This window comes from Symphodus melops (genome assembly GCF_947650265.1).
Source record: "Symphodus melops genome assembly, chromosome: 10".
NCBI lineage: Eukaryota > Metazoa > Chordata > Actinopteri > Labriformes > Labridae > Symphodus > Symphodus melops.
The window spans coordinates 25,051,550-25,073,462 of record NC_136700.1 but is presented as its reverse complement, the minus strand read 5'-3'; the positions used below and the strand labels follow the sequence as shown (position 1 = coordinate 25,073,462).

Sequence of the window (21,913 nt, the reverse complement as noted above, 5' to 3'; positions counted from 1 at the left end):
GAAATACATTTCTAGATTTGAGAGATTAAAGGGCGGAGTTTAAGAAATAAAAAAAAAGAAGATGAGGAGGAGCGATGTGAAAAGAAGAGGATTAAAAAAATGGAGAGGTTACGAGGGAGGGGCTCCCAGGAAAATATAAGTGCACAAAATGTGTCTCATGTTCGGACTGCACACCTTGAATCCTTCGGATCCGTCACAGTGTCCCAGCTTCAACATGAGAGGTGAGACTGAATATGTTTTAACTGATTAACATTAAGGTTAAGGTAGTCATGGTTAAGCGTGCTTCATTTCCTAATTGTGTAAACTCAGTATTTCTGTGCATCACTTCACTTACACGTCAGGATTGTATAAATCACCTAGAAATTCAGAATATGTGACGAATGCGTGGAAGGAAAAATGTGAAATAAATGGATGATGATTTGAAAGAGGCTCACACTGAGTCTGTCAATACACGTTTTAAACTGTTACAGCATAAAAAAAGTTCATATGGACTCATGTTACACCAACAGACAAATTAAAATGTTCTGCACATCACAAACATGCAATAGACAGATCTGCTCCTTCATCTTTTAGAGAAATGACGTTAAAGGTCGGTCTAAGAAAAGGTCTAATGTCTGGATTCTTCAACGTGCTGACTTTTAACTCACCTGAACAATCCACTGAACGTCGTTTACTAATCTGACTTTTTACAGCCACCTTCTTGTCATTGAATGTAATCTCATATTTCTACGGCTTAATCCTTACTCCTCACATTTTTAATCCTCTATTATCTCATGTAGCATCACGATCCTTAGAGGAACAACACGTCGTCTCACGGTGTACTTTGTATATGGTTGAAATGTCAATAAAGAGAACTGGTCTTGTTCTGTTGGTGAATGCATCGACTTCCTGTCTATAATAACCACCTGGCTACCAGCGGCCTCGACCAACGCTTGTCAGAGAGTTACAAACAGATGTTGTCACACTCTGATTAGCTGCTGCAAAAAGGGAACGCGTCTAATGATTAATACTTTTCTTCGTTCACCAGCTTTAGTGTTGCTGTGTCTCCTCCACGCAGCTTTTGGTCATCATGGAAAAAAATATTCCTGGACCGGACCTGATCACTTAACACCCCAGCAAGTTGACTCCAAACAAAACGACAGTAAGAGATGACCTTCAGGCCTTTTTTCTTGACGTCTCAGTGTAATCTGCATGTGCCTGTGTTGACGAGCGAATGTGTGTGCGCTTACACAGAGTGCGAGTCGAACCTGCTGTCGTGTGGTTGCTGTCTGATGCAGCAGCAGATGTGGAGGATGGAGGAGTTCTTTAACTACACCGTTGACGCATTGAACACACAGCTTACAATCGCAAAGAGGACCCTCAGCGATGCAGGTGAGCAACGAGTCTGTGAGCAGAACGCGTGAAAAGTGACTTCTTATACCTCCAGCTTGACTCCTTGTGTCTGCATTCCCAGCCAGCCGCAGTGCCTTCTCCGTCACTCTGAGTCCTGGGGAAAGCTGCTTCGGCCCCTTCGAGGACGAAAGGATCATCATCTACCAGCACTCCCTCTTTGACCTGGCAGGCAGCTACAATTTGGACACTGGTGTCTTCAATGTTACCCAGTCAGGGGTGTACAGCCTCTCTGTCACCGTCTACGGGTATCAGTCTTTTTCCGCCTGTGCCAATCTGGAGGTCAACGGACAAGTGGTGGCTTCACTCCTCGAAAAACATGGCCAGGACGTTGAAGACAGTGCCACAGTTGTTTTAGCCATAGGACTGACGGCCGGGGACGAGGTAGCCGTCGTCTTGCCCAAAGATTGTGTCCTCTGCGATCACAGCTACTATAACACGTTCACTGGTTTCCTGCTGTATTCTACGGCGGCCTAAGCAGATGTAGCCTTGTACCGAGCTTATACTGAGTGTGTTAGATGAACTACGCCTGTTGTGACGTTTATGACCTGTCGTCTCTGATCTCTTCTGGATCTTTGTCTGCTTACACAATTTTTTTTTAAAAAAGCTGTATTTTTGTGTTTTACCCGGTTTTTAAAATCCACCTTAAATAAACTCGATGACGTCTTTGTGAAGTCGTGCTGTGAAGACTCTTTGCTCTGATCATCTTAAACTGGTGAATGATGAGATGATATCTGTATTAGAAAGATGAATAAGAAACAAAACGCTGTACCAAAACTTACAGAAATAATAAACTGCACTTTAAAAAAAAATTAACTGGTTGCCTCCTTTTATTTCATCCTTCATTAATCAATAAAGAGTTTGTTGCTTATGCTGGGTTGTGAGTGAATCAGGGGTTCAATCCTCAAAGAGCTTTAAGTTTGTTTCCCTAAAAACGTTTTTAATCATTCATCACGCTGAGGATGGAAAAATAACGGCGTGCTAATCAGGGGCGTGTCCAGACCTTTTCTGACTGGGGGGCACTGCCTCATGCAGGGGGGGCCTGAACTGTGTACACAGACATCTATATTAAATATTTACCCTCTCTAACTTCACCATTCATATCTACTTTATAAACCAGGATCATGTATGTTCCAAGTCATATTTTCAAGTAACAAAAACTTTGAATGCAAACTCAATGCACACTTTCTAATTATCATGAACAGGTTAGTTAGGGATGTTATGATCCCGAAACATTTTCAGGTATTTCATTGTAAGTAAGAAGATGAACCTTATTCATTTATTTAAAAAAGGAAAAAAAAGAAAAAAAAGAAATGGAAATACGCTACGTAAAAAAAAACAAAAAAAAACATTAAAAACAATTACTAGCAGCCTTTAGAAAGAAAAACAGTTCAAACATAAGTCCTCCTCTGACAGAGGAAACATCCAATCAGAGTTTAGGGTTTTTGTGTTGGCACCTGGGGTGGCCAATCAGATTTCAATCGAGGGGCCCAACCCCTTAGGATGTCTTGAATAGTCGATGATGTAAAACTCAAAGTTAATTTTCCGACAGGAAGCAGAAGTTACGGAGGGACTGTCTGTCCGATCTGTGGATTTACAGATAATTGGATCAAGTTTTAGTTTTTAACGAGCATTGACTCTCATATGTAATTGAGTGAAAAACATTTTTTTACACTTCGATTAATATCAATAAAGATACAGTCAGATGTCAGATTATTACCGTCTGTGCTGCTACACTGTAACAGACAAGGCCTCACGTCCCCTCTGGAGATATCTGGCGCCCTTTTAGGGTGGCTCGGACCCCAAGTTGGTCACCAGTGATCTGGTCTATCATGCTCATCTCCCTGCCTGTTTGTCTGCTGAGGAGACACACCTTTCCAAACAATAGCCCCAGAAGGTGTGTGTGATTTGAGAAAGTGAGAGCACCTGGTGACGAAAAAATCCTTTATACGATGTCGTTGTAAAAGACAATTCAGGCGGATAAAAAAAATAGAAAAACAAGGAGGAGCGATGAGAGAAGATAAGGAATAAAAGAGGTAACAAAGGAGGAGGTTTTGGAAAAAATATATATCCACTCCACTTCCGCTACCAGTCAGTCTGTCACTTTTCTGCTGAAGCCATCACAGTCAACATGAGAGGTGAGACTTTGTGCACTTATAGAGGAATGATTATAATATTAAAAAATGCAAACACAGCAAACTAATGCTTTCTTTCCTTCCAGCTCTTATATTGCTGTGCCTACTTCACTCTGTCTGTAGTTCGATGTTCTCCTGGCAACCAAATGCCGAGAAACAGCCCGGCGATGGTGAGCAAATCCTGGTTACGTCATCAGAGTGTCTGCATGTAGTCGTAGCTGAGAATGTTTGAATGTGTGTTCGTGTTCAGATTGTTTGGAGGACCAGGGTTCTTGTGGCTGCTGTGAGACCCTTCGAGAGATCGACAGGATGGGGACGTACTTTGACACGAGCCTGGCCAAGCTGAAGGTGGAATACGAACAAACGAAGAAAACTTTCACCGACATAAAAGGTGAGCGAATAAACACAAACGAGTCGCACACAGTTTGAACTGATGCAGATCAGAATTTACTCGTGTTTTTTGGGGCCAAACATTCATCATGGTCGTGGCCCGGGGAGGCTGTGTGTTTCCCTGCACTGTGTTTGTCACCCTCTTCCTTTCCGTTCTCTCCAGCTCTGCACAGGTGACGCTACAGACACCCGCTGAGGTTCAGGAGGGGTCAGGGGTCGTTAGTTAGAGCTTCAGTTTAGCTTGTTTTTTAATAACAAATCTGTTTGGTTTTAACCTGTTTTTGAGCTTCATCGGGCCGCCTTGTGGTGAGGTGTAACACAAGACTGTGACTGCGCCTGCTCTACAGACAGACTGGGCTAAACGGAGCCCCACAGTCTTACTTTGTAATGTCTTCTTTCTCTTCCCCTCCAGCTAACCGCACTGCCTTCTCCGTGGCTCTCTTTAATAATGGTCCCTTTAAGTGTTTCGGCCCATTTTCTGAACTGCTGCCTGTCATCTACAAAAAAGTCTTCTTCAACATTGGTGATGGCTACGATGCGAACACGGGTATCTTCCTCGCGCCTCACTCTGGCGTCTACAGCCTCGCCTTCACCGTCTACAGTGACGCTGGTTCTCCTGATAGCAAGCTGGCTGCCTGTGCAGAACTGTGGGTTAACAGCGAGCACGTCGTCGGGTCGGTTGACGTAAACCATCAGGACCAAGAGGACAGTTCTTCCAATGTCCTGATCCTCCACCTTAAGCGTTCGGACCAGGTGGCCGTTTACCTCCCCGTTGGATGTTTCCTGTGCGATGACCAGAACCATTACAACACTTTCAGCGCTTTCCTGCTTCATGTTACTGACCACGACAGTGGATTTACGTCTTAACTCTTCGTCTGGTCACAAGGTCGTTGTGCCTTGACGTTTTTCAGACAGAGCTTGCAAATGTGAAATTGTCTTTGTTCTGTTACAGCTCCTGTATTTCTAGATGACATTTGAGATGAATAAACACAACCTGTAGATTTAAAGGAGAAAGATGCAGAGAAGACTGATATCTGAACTGTAATTCAATGTTATATCACATTTGAATAAAGCACTTTAATTGCACTTGTTGAGTCTTTGTAAGATCCGTCATTAACATCAGGGGACTGACTGACTTGAATCCTCGTGCAGTTGAGCAGCTGACTGCTGCAGATGCAATTGAAGAGGGAATACTGGAACTTTTTTCGCATTCATTCTTTTCTTGCACACCTTTATCATGAAATGTTCAGCCCTCGTATTGATGATTACAATAAGAGATGTGTGGTGTTAAAAGGTATTAAAGAGCTCTCATTGGGTCATAAGGGGGTTGGAGGCGTGGTTAATATCTCAGGTTTGACCGAGGCTGTGGTGAAGAGATTAAATTGAAAAATGTACATTGTACTAAAAGGGAGGAATTTGGTTTGCAACAGACGTCCAGCGAGGCAATACATGTCATAAAAAAGCACAAAGACTTAAATACAGACATATAAAATCTAACTAAGGATATCATGATAAGTCCTGAGTGAAATAAGAAGAGACACAAAGAAGTACTGCCAACAATGCTTACAGAAACCTAAATGCTCATGGGACAAACAACCTCGGATATTTGGCCCTCCTGACATAGGTGAACCTCCTCTCTGTTAGCTCAGGTCTAAACTCAGGATCCCCTTTGCCTTCTGATTGGCTATTATTTGAAAATCAGAATTGTTTTTTTTATTGCCAAGAAATGTATCTTGGTGTGAAAGAAAAAACAAGGCTAAAATAACAAGTAATTAAATAAAATAAAATATGAGTAGCACATACCAATATATAGAGTTTAAAACATGTCAAATATAAAAAATAATAAAAAACACAACATTTGCAAAGGGAGCATGAAAGAGAATAAATATCAAGTCCAGTGAGCTTTAATGTAGTGCATAAAGAAACAGGGCCCAATTTCATTTCTTTTTATGGGCCCAGAGATCCTGTCGACACCCCTTACTGTGAGCATCCTGACAGAAACAGGGCTTGCGATTAAGATAACGTAAATTTGTGCATGCTATATCTTACAGTCCTAATGAATAGGACTGAGTAACTAAAGTCATGAAGAGATCACATAATAACTGCCTCTCAAGAGAGACATACTCAAACATTCTTGACAGCACTCTGCACATAACCATCTCATCAACCTCGGAGGTTTTGCTCCTGATGGATTTGGTCCCTGATGCTGTGCAGCCAGACGGCCTCCTGAATTGTCCCGTGATTTTGTCAAAGCTTTTGTTCATTACTGCCAAAACAGTCTCTGTTTTTCTCAACAGGCAAAGACACTCACACAAATATAATACGATAAAACAATCAAAAGATTCACAGGGATGCCAGTTCATTAATAAAAATATGACGATCAAGGAAAATGACGCCGAATGTGGCACTGAAGGCTGCAGTTTCTAGCTTGAGGATGGTTTGTTTGTTAGCTTGTTTTTGTGGGTCAGCTAAAAACACATCATTGAGAAATGTGAATCTTTTCCACCACCACAATCTATCAAACAATCTCAGAAAGACTTTAATTCACACCATTAAGCTGCAACTCAAAGCTTGGGAATGAATTGACACCTGAGGTCAGGGCTCAGTCCATCCTCTCTCGTTTCTGTGTTGGTGAATCTGGTCTGGTTTGTTTTTTAGGGTCCCGTGTTTGAAAGCCGACATGAAAACACCCGATACACCCTGCCCTCCTTCGAGCAGATAAGACAGTTCTGAAGAACCAGGCCAGATGACTCAGGACTCTTTACACGCATGCAGGTGGTCAAAGAAAAACCCGCAGACAATGCACAGCCCCAGAGGCCATCGAGTCTTTAAAGGTAGCCGTGAACACAGGAAACACCCTGTTATCTAATCGGACGAGTAACAAGAAGGAGAGTAACAATCGCCCGTTAAAATGTAGGTTACAAACAATACTTCAGATAGAGCGAGGGCCAGAGAGACCCTGGAGACACTTCACACTGTCCATCGAGGTGGACAAAACATTTACAGTCCTTACAGGTAGCTCGCTAATAGGTTGAGCGACTGTTAAAAATTAAATAAATGCACCTCTTCCCACTATTCATTAATTTGGCCCATAAAAGGTGTTAAGCAGTCATGCTTGGACCTTGATGTGAATTTTCAGGTAACATAGCTGACTATGTGGCACAATAAGAAGTATCAAATATTCCTGTTTTTTTTTTTCTTTCTTGGACCTTGATGTGAATTTAAGATTATTGATAAGCATCGGCTTATTGCATCACACGTGTACCTGTAGCTTAAATCAGCTGGTGTGTAAATAAATGCAAATATAGCTGTTGGCCAATTTCATTTAGTCAAAGTAGGTCTCAGATGAAGAAAGGTTGGAGACACCTGATCTACGACCTGAAAGACACAAAACTTAATCTGCGACTCAGGATAAAGAACTGAACTGCTCGTCTCTTTGTTTGTCTGCTGCGGACGAACGGCGAACGTGTCTTTTTGAAATTGATTTTCTTTGAGGCTGTGATCGAAATATGGCAAACACGAAGGCGGCTTTGTCTCATCGTAATAATATTGACTCTCAGCACAAGATCATCCAGATAAATCTGGGATCCACCTTGGATGAGACGCCATCAGATATCTCGACCTGAAAAAACCCCACAATCAATACGGCTTCCAACAACGTCCATCAGAAAGAAAACATGGGAACACACAGTATCACCTCTCTTCTATCCCAGCATGAGAACCAGGCAGCGTTGGACATTGTTCCCAGATTTGGACCTTAATCGATGGACTGATAACATTTCCCATTCGCTCTTTGTGTGTTCTTGTTTGTTGAGCATCACATCCTCAGGGACCTGACACCAATAATCGCCATATCAGCGTTTCAGTAGCTGGTGTCCTCTGAAAGGGTGGCGACCTGACACCGCTGTCCCAATAAGAAGCATTATGGTCCCAACAAAGGATGCTGGGAGTTTCAACATGATTGATTCTTGTTCTTTTACAGGGAAGAAAAATGACGTGAGGCCGTTTGTCACCATCGTGCACAGCTCTGGAGGAGTGACAGTGTTTTCCAGTGAAACTTGTTTTCATGCTAGTTTGCACTGTGTGTGTGTGTGTGTGTGTGTGTGTGTGTGCACGAAAGGAGGCGGAGCTTCTGACATTAACCTCGTCATGGGGAGGATCACCTGTACCTGTAAGACGCTCAAACTTCCCGCTGTGTAACTCCCAGTCTCAGTTTCACAAACGCTCACGAAGCTGGTGTCTTCACTCAGAACAAGAGGGAGGAACATAAAATAGTAAGTTTTTAATACTTGTTTCATCACTCGCCAATTTCATTGTTTAAAAATGGAGCAAACATTAAGTCATCACTGCATTAACGCTGTCGTTGAGGGAGCTTGCTTCGAGTTTTCAAAATGATGAATATTAGATTGTTAGTTGTGACAGTTGCTCAATATAGCAGCAGGAATTGTAGAAATAAATGTAGACGATGAAATAAAAGAGAAGTAATAGATCCCAGGTGAGAATATATTAAACTCAAAGCACGCCGAGCTTGTGGGTTCACTCAAATCATTTAAATCAGGAGAGTTTATAATGAGTTATTTAACAGGAAAAGATAAGCATGCCCCGACTGAGAGGGGGGGGGGGGGGGGGGGGGGGGGGGGTGAGGCCGACCTGATGGAGTCCAGAGACCCGGGTGGTGCTGATGGTAGAGGAGTGCAGGATGTGATGAGACTGAATCTGAACTTTGAGGGCGGAGGAGGGTCGCACTGAACTGACAAACTAAAGGTGGAAGGGAGAGAACAGAACATTTGACCGCAGCAGCGTGATTGGTGGAGAGAAGACGTGGCTTCATAAAGTTAGTTTGATGATACATCTTAAATTAAACAGATTAAACAGTATTTAAAAGTTCTAATCCGGTGCGTAATTACATCATGGACATACTTTTGAAATCAGTCATATTAATTAAGCTGATCCATGAAGACAGCTGTTCTCACTTATTTGTTTACAATTCCTGCAGTCACACTTATCTATACACCTTATTTAAGGACAGACTGGATGTCAGGGCAGAGCACATGTCATCTCAGAACCACTTCTCCACATCAACTGAAAAGTAATGAAGTGAAAGATTTAATATGAGCTACAGGCAGAAGGAGCCGTTAAAAGGTGCAGCGGGGTGTTAAAACAGGTAAGAAGAGAGGCATTAACCCATGCGCTCTGTTTTTCAGATGATTGTATTACCAGCTTTGTTCCTGCTGAGGTCGCTGTTTCTCTGTGGCCATGTGGAGGCTCAGTCCAGCATCTACGAAATCATGAAAGTGGCTGCATGTGAGCAACACAACCTTCTTACACACACATCATACTGAACATGTTAACCTGCTGTACATTTAAGTGAATGCTTTGCAAACCAAATTGCTGCATGTGTATGTGTAAGTGTGTTAACATGATTCATATTTCACTAACAAAGACCACACCAGGGTAGTTTAGATGCATGGCATCGAAATGATGAGTTGGTTGATCAGAAGATTGAGGAAAGGAGGGATGCAGGGGACGAAGGGATGAAGCTAAGGGTTCAAGGATGGAGGTAGCATGGCGTGTAAGAGTTGAGGGATGAGAGATGAGGTCTACGTGAGGGACCCTCGTGGTTCCTCTATTTAGACAAAGAGAGAAGTGAACAAGCACAGGGTTTTTTTTTTGGGGGGGTTTGTTCCTGAACCAAGTTTCAAAATCTATATTTGTAGTATGGACTGACAATGTAACACGTATTTGGCCTCTGTATTGAACGTCCTCGTCACAGAACAGATCAGTCACCTCTCTTCTTTTTAAAACAAACAAACAAACAAAAATAAATAAATAAATATATATATATATATATATCCCTCACCATTTCCCCCTCTCGTTTCAGTGGAAATGGAAGGACCTCTGAACTGTGACAAGTGGGACTGCAAGTGTGCCTTCGAGCGCCAGCGTAGCTGCTGCTGCGGCGCCAATGATCTGTACACTCTGGAGGACGTCACCTTTAACAGGGTGAAATATTTGTGGGAGGAAGTCAGCTGGCTGAAGGACAGTGTCATGGAGCTCACAGGTGAATACACTAATCCATCAATCTTTATGTGTGCAGCGCCAGGTCATAACAACAGTTACCTCAAGACACTTAAAAAGAGCATGCACTCTGTGTTATGTTACGAGCAGAGAGGCAGCTTTAATCCACCATGAGCACAGCACTGAGCAACATTTGGCAGAGTAACGGTGACAAGGAAAAACTTCCTTTGAGCAGAACCAGACTCAGCTTGAGCTGCTGCCACTGAAAAACCTTCAGAGTGCTTCACTGAACCAAAACATGTTCATCTCTTCCTCTCAGAGGGATACAAGGTGTCCTTCAAGGCCACAATGGACCCAAATCTCGCCGTGGCTGTGCCGACCACTCCTGATTCCTGCTTTGGACCCTTCAATACTGACGTGCCAATCCCGTACTCCTCTGTCGCTCTTAACCATGGCAACGGATACAACCCTTCCTTGGGTAGGAATCACACACAAACACAAACATTCAAGTAAAGTAACTCGATGACTTCACTGTGCGTGTTCCTCTCCAGGTGCTTTCACCGCTCCGCGTGCTGGTGTTTATCTCTTCTCCTTCACGGTCTACTCGTCTGTGGCGCGTAACGAGCGCCTGTACCATAAAGTAAAACCACACATCGACACACATACCCCATGATCGACTCTCCAGCAAAAAGCAAGTACCTTCATCTTCTTTCTCCATGTCCTCGCATCTTTAGATCCAGATGATGAAGAATGGGGTCGGCATAGTCGGTGCGTGGGAGAATAATCGAGAGGATGGTGAAGACAGCGCCACTCAGGTAAACAGAAAATATCTATGTTGTGCAAAGACACCTTTTTCAGGGCGGCTCCATATTTGCCAGGATTCTGTTGACAGCTCTTTTTACCTCTGCTTGTTTTCTTCTCAGGTTGCCATACTGGATCTTCAGAAAGGTGATCAGGTCTACATGGAGCTGATGTCGGGGAGGAAGCTCTGTAACCACCTGCAGAACAACATCTTCACTGGTTATATGGTGTACCCCAGCACTGATGAGTAGATGAACACACTGACCTTAAGATAATCCGTAATAACCTTCTTCAAGCACAAGAACGAGAATATGATAAACACACATAGACGTGTGCATATATGTGTCGACATACACAAACTAATGTGTACACGATTGTGATTGTGCAAAGCAGGAACAAACACTGGGACATCTTTGAAAGTATTTACTTTACTAAATGTTTGTGTCAATAAACAACAACAAAATAAAACTGTGTGATCATTTCTTCTTCTTTTTGTTGCACACAAGTTCTGATTTTTTATGATCAAATTTATTTTATTTTTATTTTATTATTATTATTTTATTTATTATTTTGTATTATTATTTTTTAATTATCAATTTTATTTTATTATCAATTTTATTTTTATTTTATTATTATTATTTTGTTTATTATTTTATTATTATTATTATTTTATTATCAATTTTATTTTATTTTTATGTTATTATTTTATTATTATTTGATTTATTATTTTTGTATTATTATTATTATTATTATTATTTTATTATACATTTTATTTTATTTTTATTTTATCAATTTTATCAATATTATCAATTATTTTATTGATTTGGACTTGAGCTTGTATAGCACCTCTCTAGTCTTTTACCAACTCAGAGGACTTTCACTCTGCGTGTCACCCTGATAGCAGAGGCTGCTGAGTAAAGAGTCCATCAGAAGTTCCTAATCCCGTTCATACACATCCCCACACACCGCCGAAGCAGAGGGAGCAGCTCGGAGTCTGGGGTCCTGCCCAAGTCCACATCGGACACGAGCTGGAGATCGAGCCCCCGACCCTCCCGACTCAGTCGCCTTTGCGTATTGGTCTGCACTTCTCATCCCACCTTCACACACTTGTGCTCTTACACACACACACACACACTGATCCACATAGTCCGCGGATGGATAGCGGTAACAAACAGGAGGCTTGGACATCATCTGGGAATGGTAACAGTGGGTCGTAATGTGCTGCCCATGACAGTATAGCAGTGATGTGAACCAGCTTCTTTCATGAGATAAACAACACCAACGACTGTCCTTCCGGTAAACACACAAAAAAGTTAACATGATGTAGCAGCTTACACATGCTCCACACACTTTTGCACACATGCAAACAGGCCCACACACACACACACACACACACACACACACACACAGCTTGCAGCTAAAGGGGACCCTGGACTTAAATGGAGTTCTCTGCCTGGATGATGTAAATGCTTGTGTCTGAAATCACGCCCTCACTCCCTCCTTCCTACATATGGAGTTCTCTGTAGTGGACTCTATAGTGCACTCATTCTTCAGTCATCACGCTGAAATACCACATGGCCATGTTCACAAGGTCGTACATTTGAATCTAAAGGGGTCTATAAGTTCAGTAAACCTTGTTCTTAAAGTCCCCAGAAGGTCTCATCGTGCAACTGCACCGTATTAAAGTGTTGTTACGTCTCGCCACAGACCTGCTACTTGCACACAACCTGACTGTAGACAGTCCCTTCTCTCCGTGTTGTATCCTGTTGGGACCTCGTGTTCAGATGTGATCTGCACGATGGCTCTGTAAATAAAACAAAACCTCACATTCAATGTAAACAATTTAACAACTTAATATCTGAAAGGCGAGTCACCTGAACCGGCCTCATCAATCCTCGTGTTTGTTTGTTTTTTTTATTTGGAGGTGCACGTCAACTGATGTTTCACATAAATATTTCACAGCATTGAGGGTGTTGAAGTACAACTCCTGTCCTGAAAGGAAGCATCTGAACCAAACTGCAAGTAACCAGGAAGTTAGGATCAACTGAGGCAGACTCAAAAAATGTTAACTGAATGACCACAAGGGTTCAGTCTACTGAAAAGTCTGAACTGTGGCATCTCAGAAAGAGCCAACATGTTGAGTCACACGGTGTGGGAAACCAAATCACGACACTGATGGATTACTTCTGTAGATTTTTTTGCAGATATAACTGCTAGCATCTACAGCTCATTGTAGAGACAACCTCGGGTGCACGATGGATTTTACCTGACACTGAACCTGGGGAAGAAGACTTTCTGCAATCATGCACTTAAGTTTAAAGCTGCTAAACGATGACACCGATAACGATACAGCCAAACACTACCTCTCAATCTGAATCATATATGCAGGGATGTACACTCACTCCCTCTCTTGTTCTCTTTTTTGCTTCATCTATCACCGCCCTCTAAGCTGTCGTATTAAACAGCACAGAGATGGGATAACTGGATAGTGCTGTACTTCCCTCGAGACAACTGCAAACCGCCAGTAAACATCCGAGCTACAAGCGGACCGGAGAGATGCTTTGCTGCCTGCTGAAAGTTGCAGTGCTTTGAAACGATTACGATGAGGTTACACATTGTTGCTTTAAACTTTATTCATGAGGCCCGGATAATTCAGGCAGCTTGATTTATAGAGACTGGATCTGGTGTCTGACAGGAGCAGGAGGATTTTACTCTCAGAGGCATTGAGTTGGCAAAGACATTTAGATTCTTAGAGCTTTGAGAGTACTGACTCTCCGTTTTCACATTTGTTTCCCTACAATGGGAAAGGTTCAACACATTAGCTGCCATCTCCTCTTGCTCCGTCTCCACTCTGTGTCCTTCTCTCGGCCCCCATCACCTCCCACTGCACCTTGTTCCCACTTTAAATGAGCAGCGATGTGGTGAAAGTATTTGGAGAATTCCTGCTGACCAAAGCGACGCTGCCTGCCTGCTGTCTCTACATGGAGCAGCTCTACCCAAATAAGGCCGGGCTGTAAACTGGACGTGAAGAGGAAGAGACGCACAGGCAGGGAGAGGGAGCTGCTGAAAGGCCATTGCCCATATAAGGATGAACTTTCCTTTTTTTCCCTCTCCCTCGACTCCCCTCTCTCTCTCCTACACCTCCGTCATATTTCCTCCCTCCTCCTCTCTGTAGACCAGTGAAGTCATCCTTCCTCATCTACTCCTTTTAAGCCGGCATTTTTGGAGAGGGAGGTCCCCGCCATAGCATATACAAACACTAAGTCAAAGCATCCTCAGTCGAACCCACACACTCACATAGCCAGCAGAGAACTGACCTTTTCCTTTACACAGTGAGTATACTTTTGTTTTGTTCCTCTTTGGAGTAGAAACAGCTGGATTTGGGATTTAAAAAATATTCGCCAAAACCTGTGAGCATGGTTTCATTTAGAATCTCACAGGACAGTAAAGGAAGTTTTGGTCATTTCATGTAATCATTGAAATGGTTGAGAGATCTGTGTGCAGGTATATCAACTGTGAAATGCATCTGCACTTGCATGTGTGCATATTTAAGGTTGTTTGACATGTCTGACCATAACCTTTTTAAAAAGTTGCTCCTGTGGAGTATCATATGTTCGGGTGAATTTAATCATGCATGTCTGCTTGTGTCTGTACGAATCCGCTAAATATCATGTGAGCAAAAGTGGCATAAATATTTTTACTCAACTTTATAGTTTCTTTTAATTTATAGAAACAGAAAAAGTTAAAGTCATTAAAAAATGTGAGCATTTGAATGTCCAAGAAGAAGTATTTACTCTCGTCTCATAAAGGACTTTTAGGTTGTGTTGATTTTGGCGCCCCCTGTGGACAAAATGTGCCTTTTGTTTATTTGCTGATTTTGTCCTGTAAATGTACAGGAAGTGTTCTTAATTTAAAAATATATATATGATCCTGCTGTCTTTTAAAGGTTAATTGTTTCACTCAGTAAGAACCTGTGACGTGGAAAATCCTCATCTGCCCCGCCGCAGATTTAAAAGGCAGTTAAAGATAATCGCAAAAAGAATATTACAGAGATGATAACTATTGGCACTTATCTATCACTTATGTCTTTTTGGCTTTTAAGGTTTTATAAAGGCATCACTGTTTATTTCAGTCTGTTTCATTCTCTCTCAGAACGCTCCGTTTTGGTGTGTGTGTCTCTTTAAATGCAATGACCCCGCCCCCTGAGTTCACCCCTGTAGACATCACTCCTCTGTAGAGAGAATAAAAATGGCTGACCTGCGCTAAGGTTTAGCTCTTGGCTGGGGTTGGAGTCCATGAGTGGAGATACCAGGGGAGGGGAGGGGATATTATTTTTAGCAAAAATCCCACTGTGATGTCACAAGGAGAGCACATTAGAAACAGAGCATTTTTCTCTGTGGTAACAAACAAAGAACTGGATGAGTTTGTTTCACATTTCGTGGGTCAATAGACACTCAGGTTACCTAAATATATCTTCAAAAACAAAGTCAAAGTGGATTTTCCACAGTATAGATCCATCAGTAATTACCCCCTCATTTAATTCAACCAGTAACATCTGTCTGCGTCTGCCTGTTGTCCTTCTTTATGACATATGTAAAGGGAACAACATTTATTGTAACGATGTTATTGGAGGGTTTCAGCGTGAGAGGAGAAGCAGGGAGGTGAGCCAGACGATGCTGCATAACTCTGCCCGTATGTATACAAACTTTTATTTGCACGAGCAAATGACCCAGAGCCATTTATGGTCGGAGGGCGGGGATGCTGAAATATATTCCAGGAAGGCAGCTGCATCGACAGAGACGTCTTCCTCTTTGTTACAGAACTAGTGGTTAAGAATAGTCCTGTTATAACGCTTGCTTCTCCTTGTTTAGCTTAAAAAGTAGCAAGTACATTACTGGAATAAAAGTGGCAGCACACCAAGCCGCTCAAGGAAAAGCAGACGAGGAGGAGTTTCAAACAGTGAGCTGCAGCAGCAGCTTCTGAGCAGCAGCAGCAGATAACACTATCTCTCCTGCCAATCCTGTGGCAGCACAAGAATGCTGCAAGAACTGACCACTTTGACAGTGAAACCCAAATTATATGGAATCGGATAAAACTTAATTTTAACATCGGCGGTGCAGACGCTCGTTGGCTCTCCGGTTTGAAAGAATTATCAGGACTTTGGCAGCAGTTTGAAAAGCTACTTTAAGAGCTGAGTTTATCCAAGGAAAACAGCTGGCATAAACCAGTCACATCATAAAAACCGTGTTAGCATCAACCCCAAGAACATCAGTGAGCTGGAAGTGTGATTCAGACACTCATCATCACTTCCAACAGACTCTTTAGAATAAGCTAAAGACGAAGAAGTCCGCTGTAGTTCATGCAGACCAGGGTCATTACGGGGTGGTTATGGCTGGTTAACTGCAGAGGATGAGGGTGAGGCTGCATGATGCCATGTGCTCTCAGACCCAAACGGATGCCACAACATTCATGCTGGTTTCCTGTGCTGGCGTGAGGCACGGTTGCCATGGCGATAAAGAAACAGAGCAAGGAAAACACAACTGAGAGAGGAGGACGGGTGGTGGGACGGAGGAGATGAAGTCATGTTAGAAGAGGAAAAAGCTTTGTTTTGACATTTAGATCGTTTTTTCCATCTCCATATTTTATGTCAGGTTTTTGATGATTCCCAATCAGCGTCATTATTTCTTTCATTGAATCTCAAAAACATGTCGAACAGGTTTTATTCCGATGTCAGCCTACATATCGTCTGCTACCGTGCGATGATTTCTGTACGTTAGTACAAAAACCAGTCTGACCTTTAGTCCACATATTCATCTTATAACGCTATTGTGACTGACTATACTTGTTAATTTAACATTCATCTGTTTTCTCTGAACGATCCATCGTTTCCTTTAGTGGAAATCCTTTTTGACCATGTAAAATGTAAACGACGGTGGAAACTGCAGCTCGCCGTTGACCTTCTCACCTGACCCCTTTAAACGCTGTCAGGGACACGTAACAGCCATTTAAAGAGGGAACGATCGATCACGTCACTGATGATGAAGAACAGAATGAGCTCAATAAGCTGTTATTGTTACAGGAGCAGACTTTATATGTAGGCCGACGTTAATGTTAACTTTATTTTATTGCAGACCTTTTTTGTACAGATCATAACAAAGTAAATTTACTTCAGTACTGTACTCGTGACTTTTACTTGTCTACGTTTAAAAGACGAATACCGTTGTTTTGACTCTCGCTACTCCAGCTCTGAAGTCTGCAGATGGATTTCATTGATGCCGCACTTGTACGTTTTGCATCTTCGCGGTTAAACTGAGAGCAAACACAGAGCAAAGGTCACCGAGGTCAGGCCGTTCATTTAGGAGGTGGTAACGACGGCTACAGCAGAGGAGCATTATTCTCCCCCTGATAACCCACGGCCATATCTTCAGCCTGTGATTGAAATATGATGACGTGCAGTATTCCCTCGTCTTCAGCTATTTCTGGTTGCTCCTGCTCTTGATTCTCAATGCGAAAAACACAACAATGTTTTCAGACTTTATTTTAGTCAGAGGAGGATTTATACTTCATCTCTAGTCATGAAGCTGTGTACTTTTTCCTTCACTGCTTATGAACACAAATAATACAAATACACATTTCTCTTCTTCACAATCACAGACGAGAAGTCATTGGGTGCACAATGTGGTCAACGCAGCTCGTATTTCTTCCCCTACAGAGAACGTTATGTGTGTGATTTGCAGTTGTGGTCCAGAGGATACTTTATGTGGTGAAGAGTTAGAGGCCAGTGGAAAAAGGGAGAGTTATTGGCATACCAGACAAAAATCTTTCTGTAATAGTAATTATACAATGACTCACGTCAGCCAGAGTAACAAGGGCTAATCGTGTGTGTGTGTGTGTGTGTGTGTGTGTGTGTGTGTGTGTGTGTGTGCGTGTGTGTATATACCAGAATGAGCGACAGATGAGGCTCGAATTGAGTGTCTGAATATGTGGTTGTGTGTAAGTGAGCATGTTGCCCAGCATGTGTGTTTGGTTTCTCGTGGTCTGGAAAAGCACCGCGGGGAATGAAGAGAATATTAAACAAGGTTGGCGGTAACACTCTGCAGACGCTCTGGGCAGAGATCCATAAACGCTGCTGGCCTGTTAGTTTCCAGTTTGCACACAATCAGAAATAAAACTCAATATAGCACAACCGAATATTCTCTTTAGCCCCTCTTTTAAAAATATTATGATTGAGAAATAAAATCTCTTCAACGGTCCCGGCTGAGGAGGCAGCATGAAACATTACAAAGAAATAACTCCATCAGACAATGAACAGAGGTGCACAAAGTACACTACTTGCATTGAGTGCAGTCAAGAATACATTCTGCTATGCTACGTTTATTTAGAGAATTAGCCGCAGGTGTTTTAAAAAAAGGTGCAGACGGAGATTGTGTTCAAACACAGAACGTCCACTCATGGTGCGACTCGTGGTCAATTGCGACATTTTGAATACTAAATCCAGTTGGAAAATTCAGTGACCTCTTTTTACCCACCAGGACAATAAAAGCGTCTGTGTGTTGTTCCCAAACATGACTTTATTGTTCTGCATGGCGACGACAGAGACAATCCTCCTGCACTCAACTCATGGGGGGGTTTAATACCTTTAACATTTGAACTTTAAACCTCTCCAGGAACAGGAAGTGGAAGTGACCTGACATCAACATGGCAGCAAAGGTTGGATGGTGCAGACAGCACTTTGTTTTGGGTTTTTTGCACTTGGCTGTTGGCCCAAAGGCAATACAGACAAAAAAAAATGCTGGCAATGATATGAGGAAATGTGTTAACAGAGACCGGGAGCGAGTGTGTGTGTGTGTGTGTGTGTGTGTGTGTGTGTGGGTTAAGGACAGAAATATGCAAAATATGAGCTTGCTGGTATAGAGCTCCCATTGTACACCACTTTGCCTGGGACACTGACTCAGGTCCTTGTAGGGCTGAATGATGTGCACTAGGAGACACAATGCTGTCAATGTGGTTTTTCTGGGTATTTAAAATAAAATGCTGAAAATGTTTGCTTATATACACGCTTTGTACACGCATGTCTTCAGTGTTTATGTTGGTGTATATTGCAAATAATGTTCTGTGAACATGCATTAACGTTCACCCTTTTGTGCATGCTTCTGTATAACGGTTACAAACATGAACTTTTATCTTGTCAGGGATGTTAACGCTAGAGGATGAGACCCGAGAAAATCCAACCTCATCCCTTCTGTTAGATGTCACACTCGTAAACATTTTCTGTCTTTGATTCTTTCCTTTAACGCTCTCCTGTTCAATCCCTCGCCTCCCTCCTTCCTCTGTTTCATTGCTATCTCACAGGGAGTCGGCATGGCTAACAAAGGTCCATCCTATGGCATGAGCCGACAGGTTCAGGATAAGATCGACAGCAAGTACGACCCCGAGCTGGAGCTGATCCTGGTGGAGTGGATCAGCCGTCAGTGTGGCTCCGGCGTTGGGAAGCCAGAGGCGGGCAAAATGGGATTTCAGTCTTGGCTGAAAGACGGCTGTGTGAGTGCCACATGTCTCTTTACAATACTTGTTTTTTTTTTCTAGATTTCAATCAATCAAATGTTATCTCAAGACATTTTACAAAAGAGCAGGTAACATACCTTACTTACTGTCAAGAAAAATGGGATGGGGGAGATGGGATACGTTGCAGGCAGGATTTGTCCTTCGTATTCCTCGGGTTCCTGTAAGGGTCAGAGCGGGCCGTGCATGAATGAGGACAGCGTTGGTTGTGGGGATGACACAGTCCGATTGGGGTGGCTGGGCATCAGGGACGTCAAGTCTACTTGAGAACTGGCTTCTGCTGCCGGGACAAGACCTCCTGGGCTCTCCAAAGGGTTAGTGATCTTTTTGTAATGCCTTTCCTTTCCTTTTGTTGTGTGATTTTTCTTTAGGTTTTGAGCGAGCTGATAAACAGTCTGTACGCTGGAGACAAACCTGTGAAGAAGGTTCAGAGCTCCACCATGGCCTTCAAACAGATGGAGCAGATCTCGCAGTTCCTCAACGCCGCAGAGAAGTATGGTGTCACCAAGACCGACATGTTCCAGACAGTGGACCTTTGGGAAGGTTAGAAGGTTTTTTGTTTTTGAAGGTTTTTTTTTACTTGAAATTGAGACAGATGCTGCTGGTGAACATGTAGACATCCCTCTATTTCAGCCCTGCTCAGAACAGGCTGTTTCTGTGTCTGTAGCTTTAAATATGTAAATGAGCTGTGTCTGACCACACCTACTCTCTGAAAGGGCTCAGGTGTACTCGGGGCTTTTTGGCTCCATGTCCTATTGTTTACGGTGAGAAGGCAGACTCAGAGGGCAGAACAAACACCTAGCTGTGGGAGGGTCAGCCTTCCTGGGGGAGGGGCTACTGCCCTTTGTGATGTCATGAAGGGAAAATCTCCAAACGGCCTGTTTGAGCAGACATTTTCTGAAAAGTGGAACAGGCAGAAGTCGGAGAGGATGGACTTTTCTCATCATGGGGGGTTTGTAGGCAGACTAGAGACATTAGAGTTGGAGGAACATGAAGATGTGTTTGCAGAATATCTGACCTTCAATACAGACTCACTGTGCAGAAAAAAGATAACAGTTCAGTTTAATGTGACTGATCACCATAGCACTCTTACTGGTGTTGTGTTTGACATAATGCTCAGCACCATAAAGATGCACAAAGCATCAAACATAATCATAATCTTTCCTTTGTGTGTCTCGGGACAGGTAAGGACCTCGCGGCGGTGCAGAGGACCCTGTCAGCTCTGGGTAGCTTGGCCGTGACTAAGGATGAAGGCACATATAATGGAGACCCGAACTGGTTCTTCAAGTGAGTCTGAGGCCTGAGATGCGAAGCGTTCATAAAACACTTTGGACTTTTTGTTTTGTTTTCCATTAAATGCCGTTTTCAATAATGTGTTGCAGGAAAGCGCAGGAGAACAAGCGAGAATTCAGCGATGACCAACTGAAAGCAGGCAAAAATGTGATTGGCCTACAGATGGGGTCCAACAGGGGAGCCAGTCAGGAGGGCATGAGTTATGGAAGACCTCGACAGATCCTGTAAATCACTGTGCCACACATAACAGAAATATAAACCTTCCACCCCTCACATCTTGTTAGAGCCTGTAAGCTTCAAACTGCTTTTCTTATCTCCCCTTTCATCAGAAAACCTTTCCTGCATTAGAGTCTAGTTACTTTTTAAGTGCCCCCCTCTTCTGAACACTCAACATTTCATGTATGCTTGCACTAGTTATCGCTGCTCAGACCCGAGCTCACAACCCTGAGTCCTGTCCTCTTCGAGCTCGCACCAGTACGACAGCATTTTGTAGTCTTTAGTGGAAATAGAACTTTTAAATGAAAACGCATTGATTGGAGGTTAAAACACCAAAGTGATCATGTGCCAAAGTTGAGCTGTTCCTTCCTCAGGAAAAGTAATTATACTGTATGAGGCTGAAGAAATACCTGACCAGATGTATCCGGCACGGTTCGTCTACCACTTCCCACAATGCTTTGCCTGCTGTATCAGCGCCAATATTTTTTGTACATTGTCTTATTAAATAATGACTTTGAAAAACCTCTCTGGATCGACTCTGTGTTTGTCGTAAAAGGTCAAATTATTTTCCAATGTTTAATACTTAGCATACAGAAGTGAGTGTTGGGTTTTAAGCCCTGCTTGCAGGATGTTTATGGGGACAGCGGAGTATTTATACTCCTAATGGTGTGTTGTCATGCATGTGGTCTCGGGAGGCAGAAATCCCTACTTGCTGGAAGGAGATGTCATCAGGAACGCCCGCTGAAGTCAGAATTCATACTCTTGGAAACTTGAACTGACTTTAGTACCCCAAGCTTGAAATCCAACATGGCTGCTCCATGCATCATCATCATCATCATCAGTAAAGTACAAATTTATGAACAACTTAGTCCTCTTTTTGTGTGTGTCATTTCTGATTTAATTATCAAATTACATATCTCTTGAATATCTGCAGAATTTTCTTTCTTAATACCCAATGAGCACATTTCAAAAACGCTGACAGGACAATCTGAGGTGATAACCACGGTTAGCTTAACCTGTCTGAGCGTATTCAGTGTCAATAAAACATTTTAGGGATTCTTCACACATTTGCATGAAGCTTTGTATCATTACAAACATGGTAGTAGTGT

General features: G+C 42.7%; 4 protein-coding genes across 5 annotated transcripts; all 4 read left to right on the top strand.

Moving 5' to 3' along the window:
• The first annotated feature begins 189 nt into the window (after positions 1 to 189).
• Positions 190 to 2,150, top strand: LOC306830777 (uncharacterized protein). Its single transcript, XM_079354456.1, has 4 exons — positions 190 to 221; positions 1,028 to 1,141; positions 1,234 to 1,371; positions 1,454 to 2,150. The coding sequence occupies exons 1-4, from the start codon at positions 215 to 217 to the stop codon at positions 1,864 to 1,866; spliced, it is 672 nt and encodes a 223-aa protein (XP_079210582.1). The 5' UTR covers positions 190 to 214; the 3' UTR covers positions 1,867 to 2,150.
• A 1,227-nt stretch (positions 2,151 to 3,377) lies between these two features.
• On the top strand, positions 3,378 to 4,964 carry LOC306830626 (uncharacterized protein). Its single transcript, XM_079354214.1, has 4 exons — positions 3,378 to 3,527; positions 3,611 to 3,694; positions 3,775 to 3,915; positions 4,327 to 4,964. The coding sequence occupies exons 1-4, from the start codon at positions 3,521 to 3,523 to the stop codon at positions 4,779 to 4,781; spliced, it is 687 nt and encodes a 228-aa protein (XP_079210340.1). The 5' UTR covers positions 3,378 to 3,520; the 3' UTR covers positions 4,782 to 4,964.
• A 3,053-nt stretch (positions 4,965 to 8,017) lies between these two features.
• Positions 8,018 to 11,181, top strand: cbln18 (cerebellin 18). The gene is made up of 7 exons (XM_079354466.1): positions 8,018 to 8,188; positions 9,119 to 9,218; positions 9,796 to 9,975; positions 10,252 to 10,410; positions 10,484 to 10,572; positions 10,667 to 10,747; positions 10,856 to 11,181. The coding sequence occupies exons 2-7, from the start codon at positions 9,119 to 9,121 to the stop codon at positions 10,982 to 10,984; spliced, it is 738 nt and encodes a 245-aa protein (XP_079210592.1). The 5' UTR covers positions 8,018 to 8,188; the 3' UTR covers positions 10,985 to 11,181.
• A 2,739-nt stretch (positions 11,182 to 13,920) lies between these two features.
• tagln (transgelin) lies at positions 13,921 to 21,328 on the top strand. 2 transcript variants are annotated; one of them, XM_079353938.1, is made up of 6 exons: positions 13,924 to 14,065; positions 18,401 to 18,443; positions 19,086 to 19,274; positions 19,667 to 19,838; positions 20,480 to 20,582; positions 20,678 to 21,328. In XM_079353938.1, the coding sequence occupies exons 2-6, from the start codon at positions 18,432 to 18,434 to the stop codon at positions 20,814 to 20,816; spliced, it is 615 nt and encodes a 204-aa protein (XP_079210064.1). In that variant the 5' UTR covers positions 13,924 to 14,065; positions 18,401 to 18,431; the 3' UTR covers positions 20,817 to 21,328. The 2 variants fall into 2 exon arrangements, with proteins under 2 accessions (XP_079210065.1, XP_079210064.1); XM_079353939.1 differs by lacking the exon at positions 18,401 to 18,443 and having other exon boundaries at positions 13,921 to 14,065.
• The last annotated feature ends 585 nt before the right edge of the window (positions 21,329 to 21,913 follow it).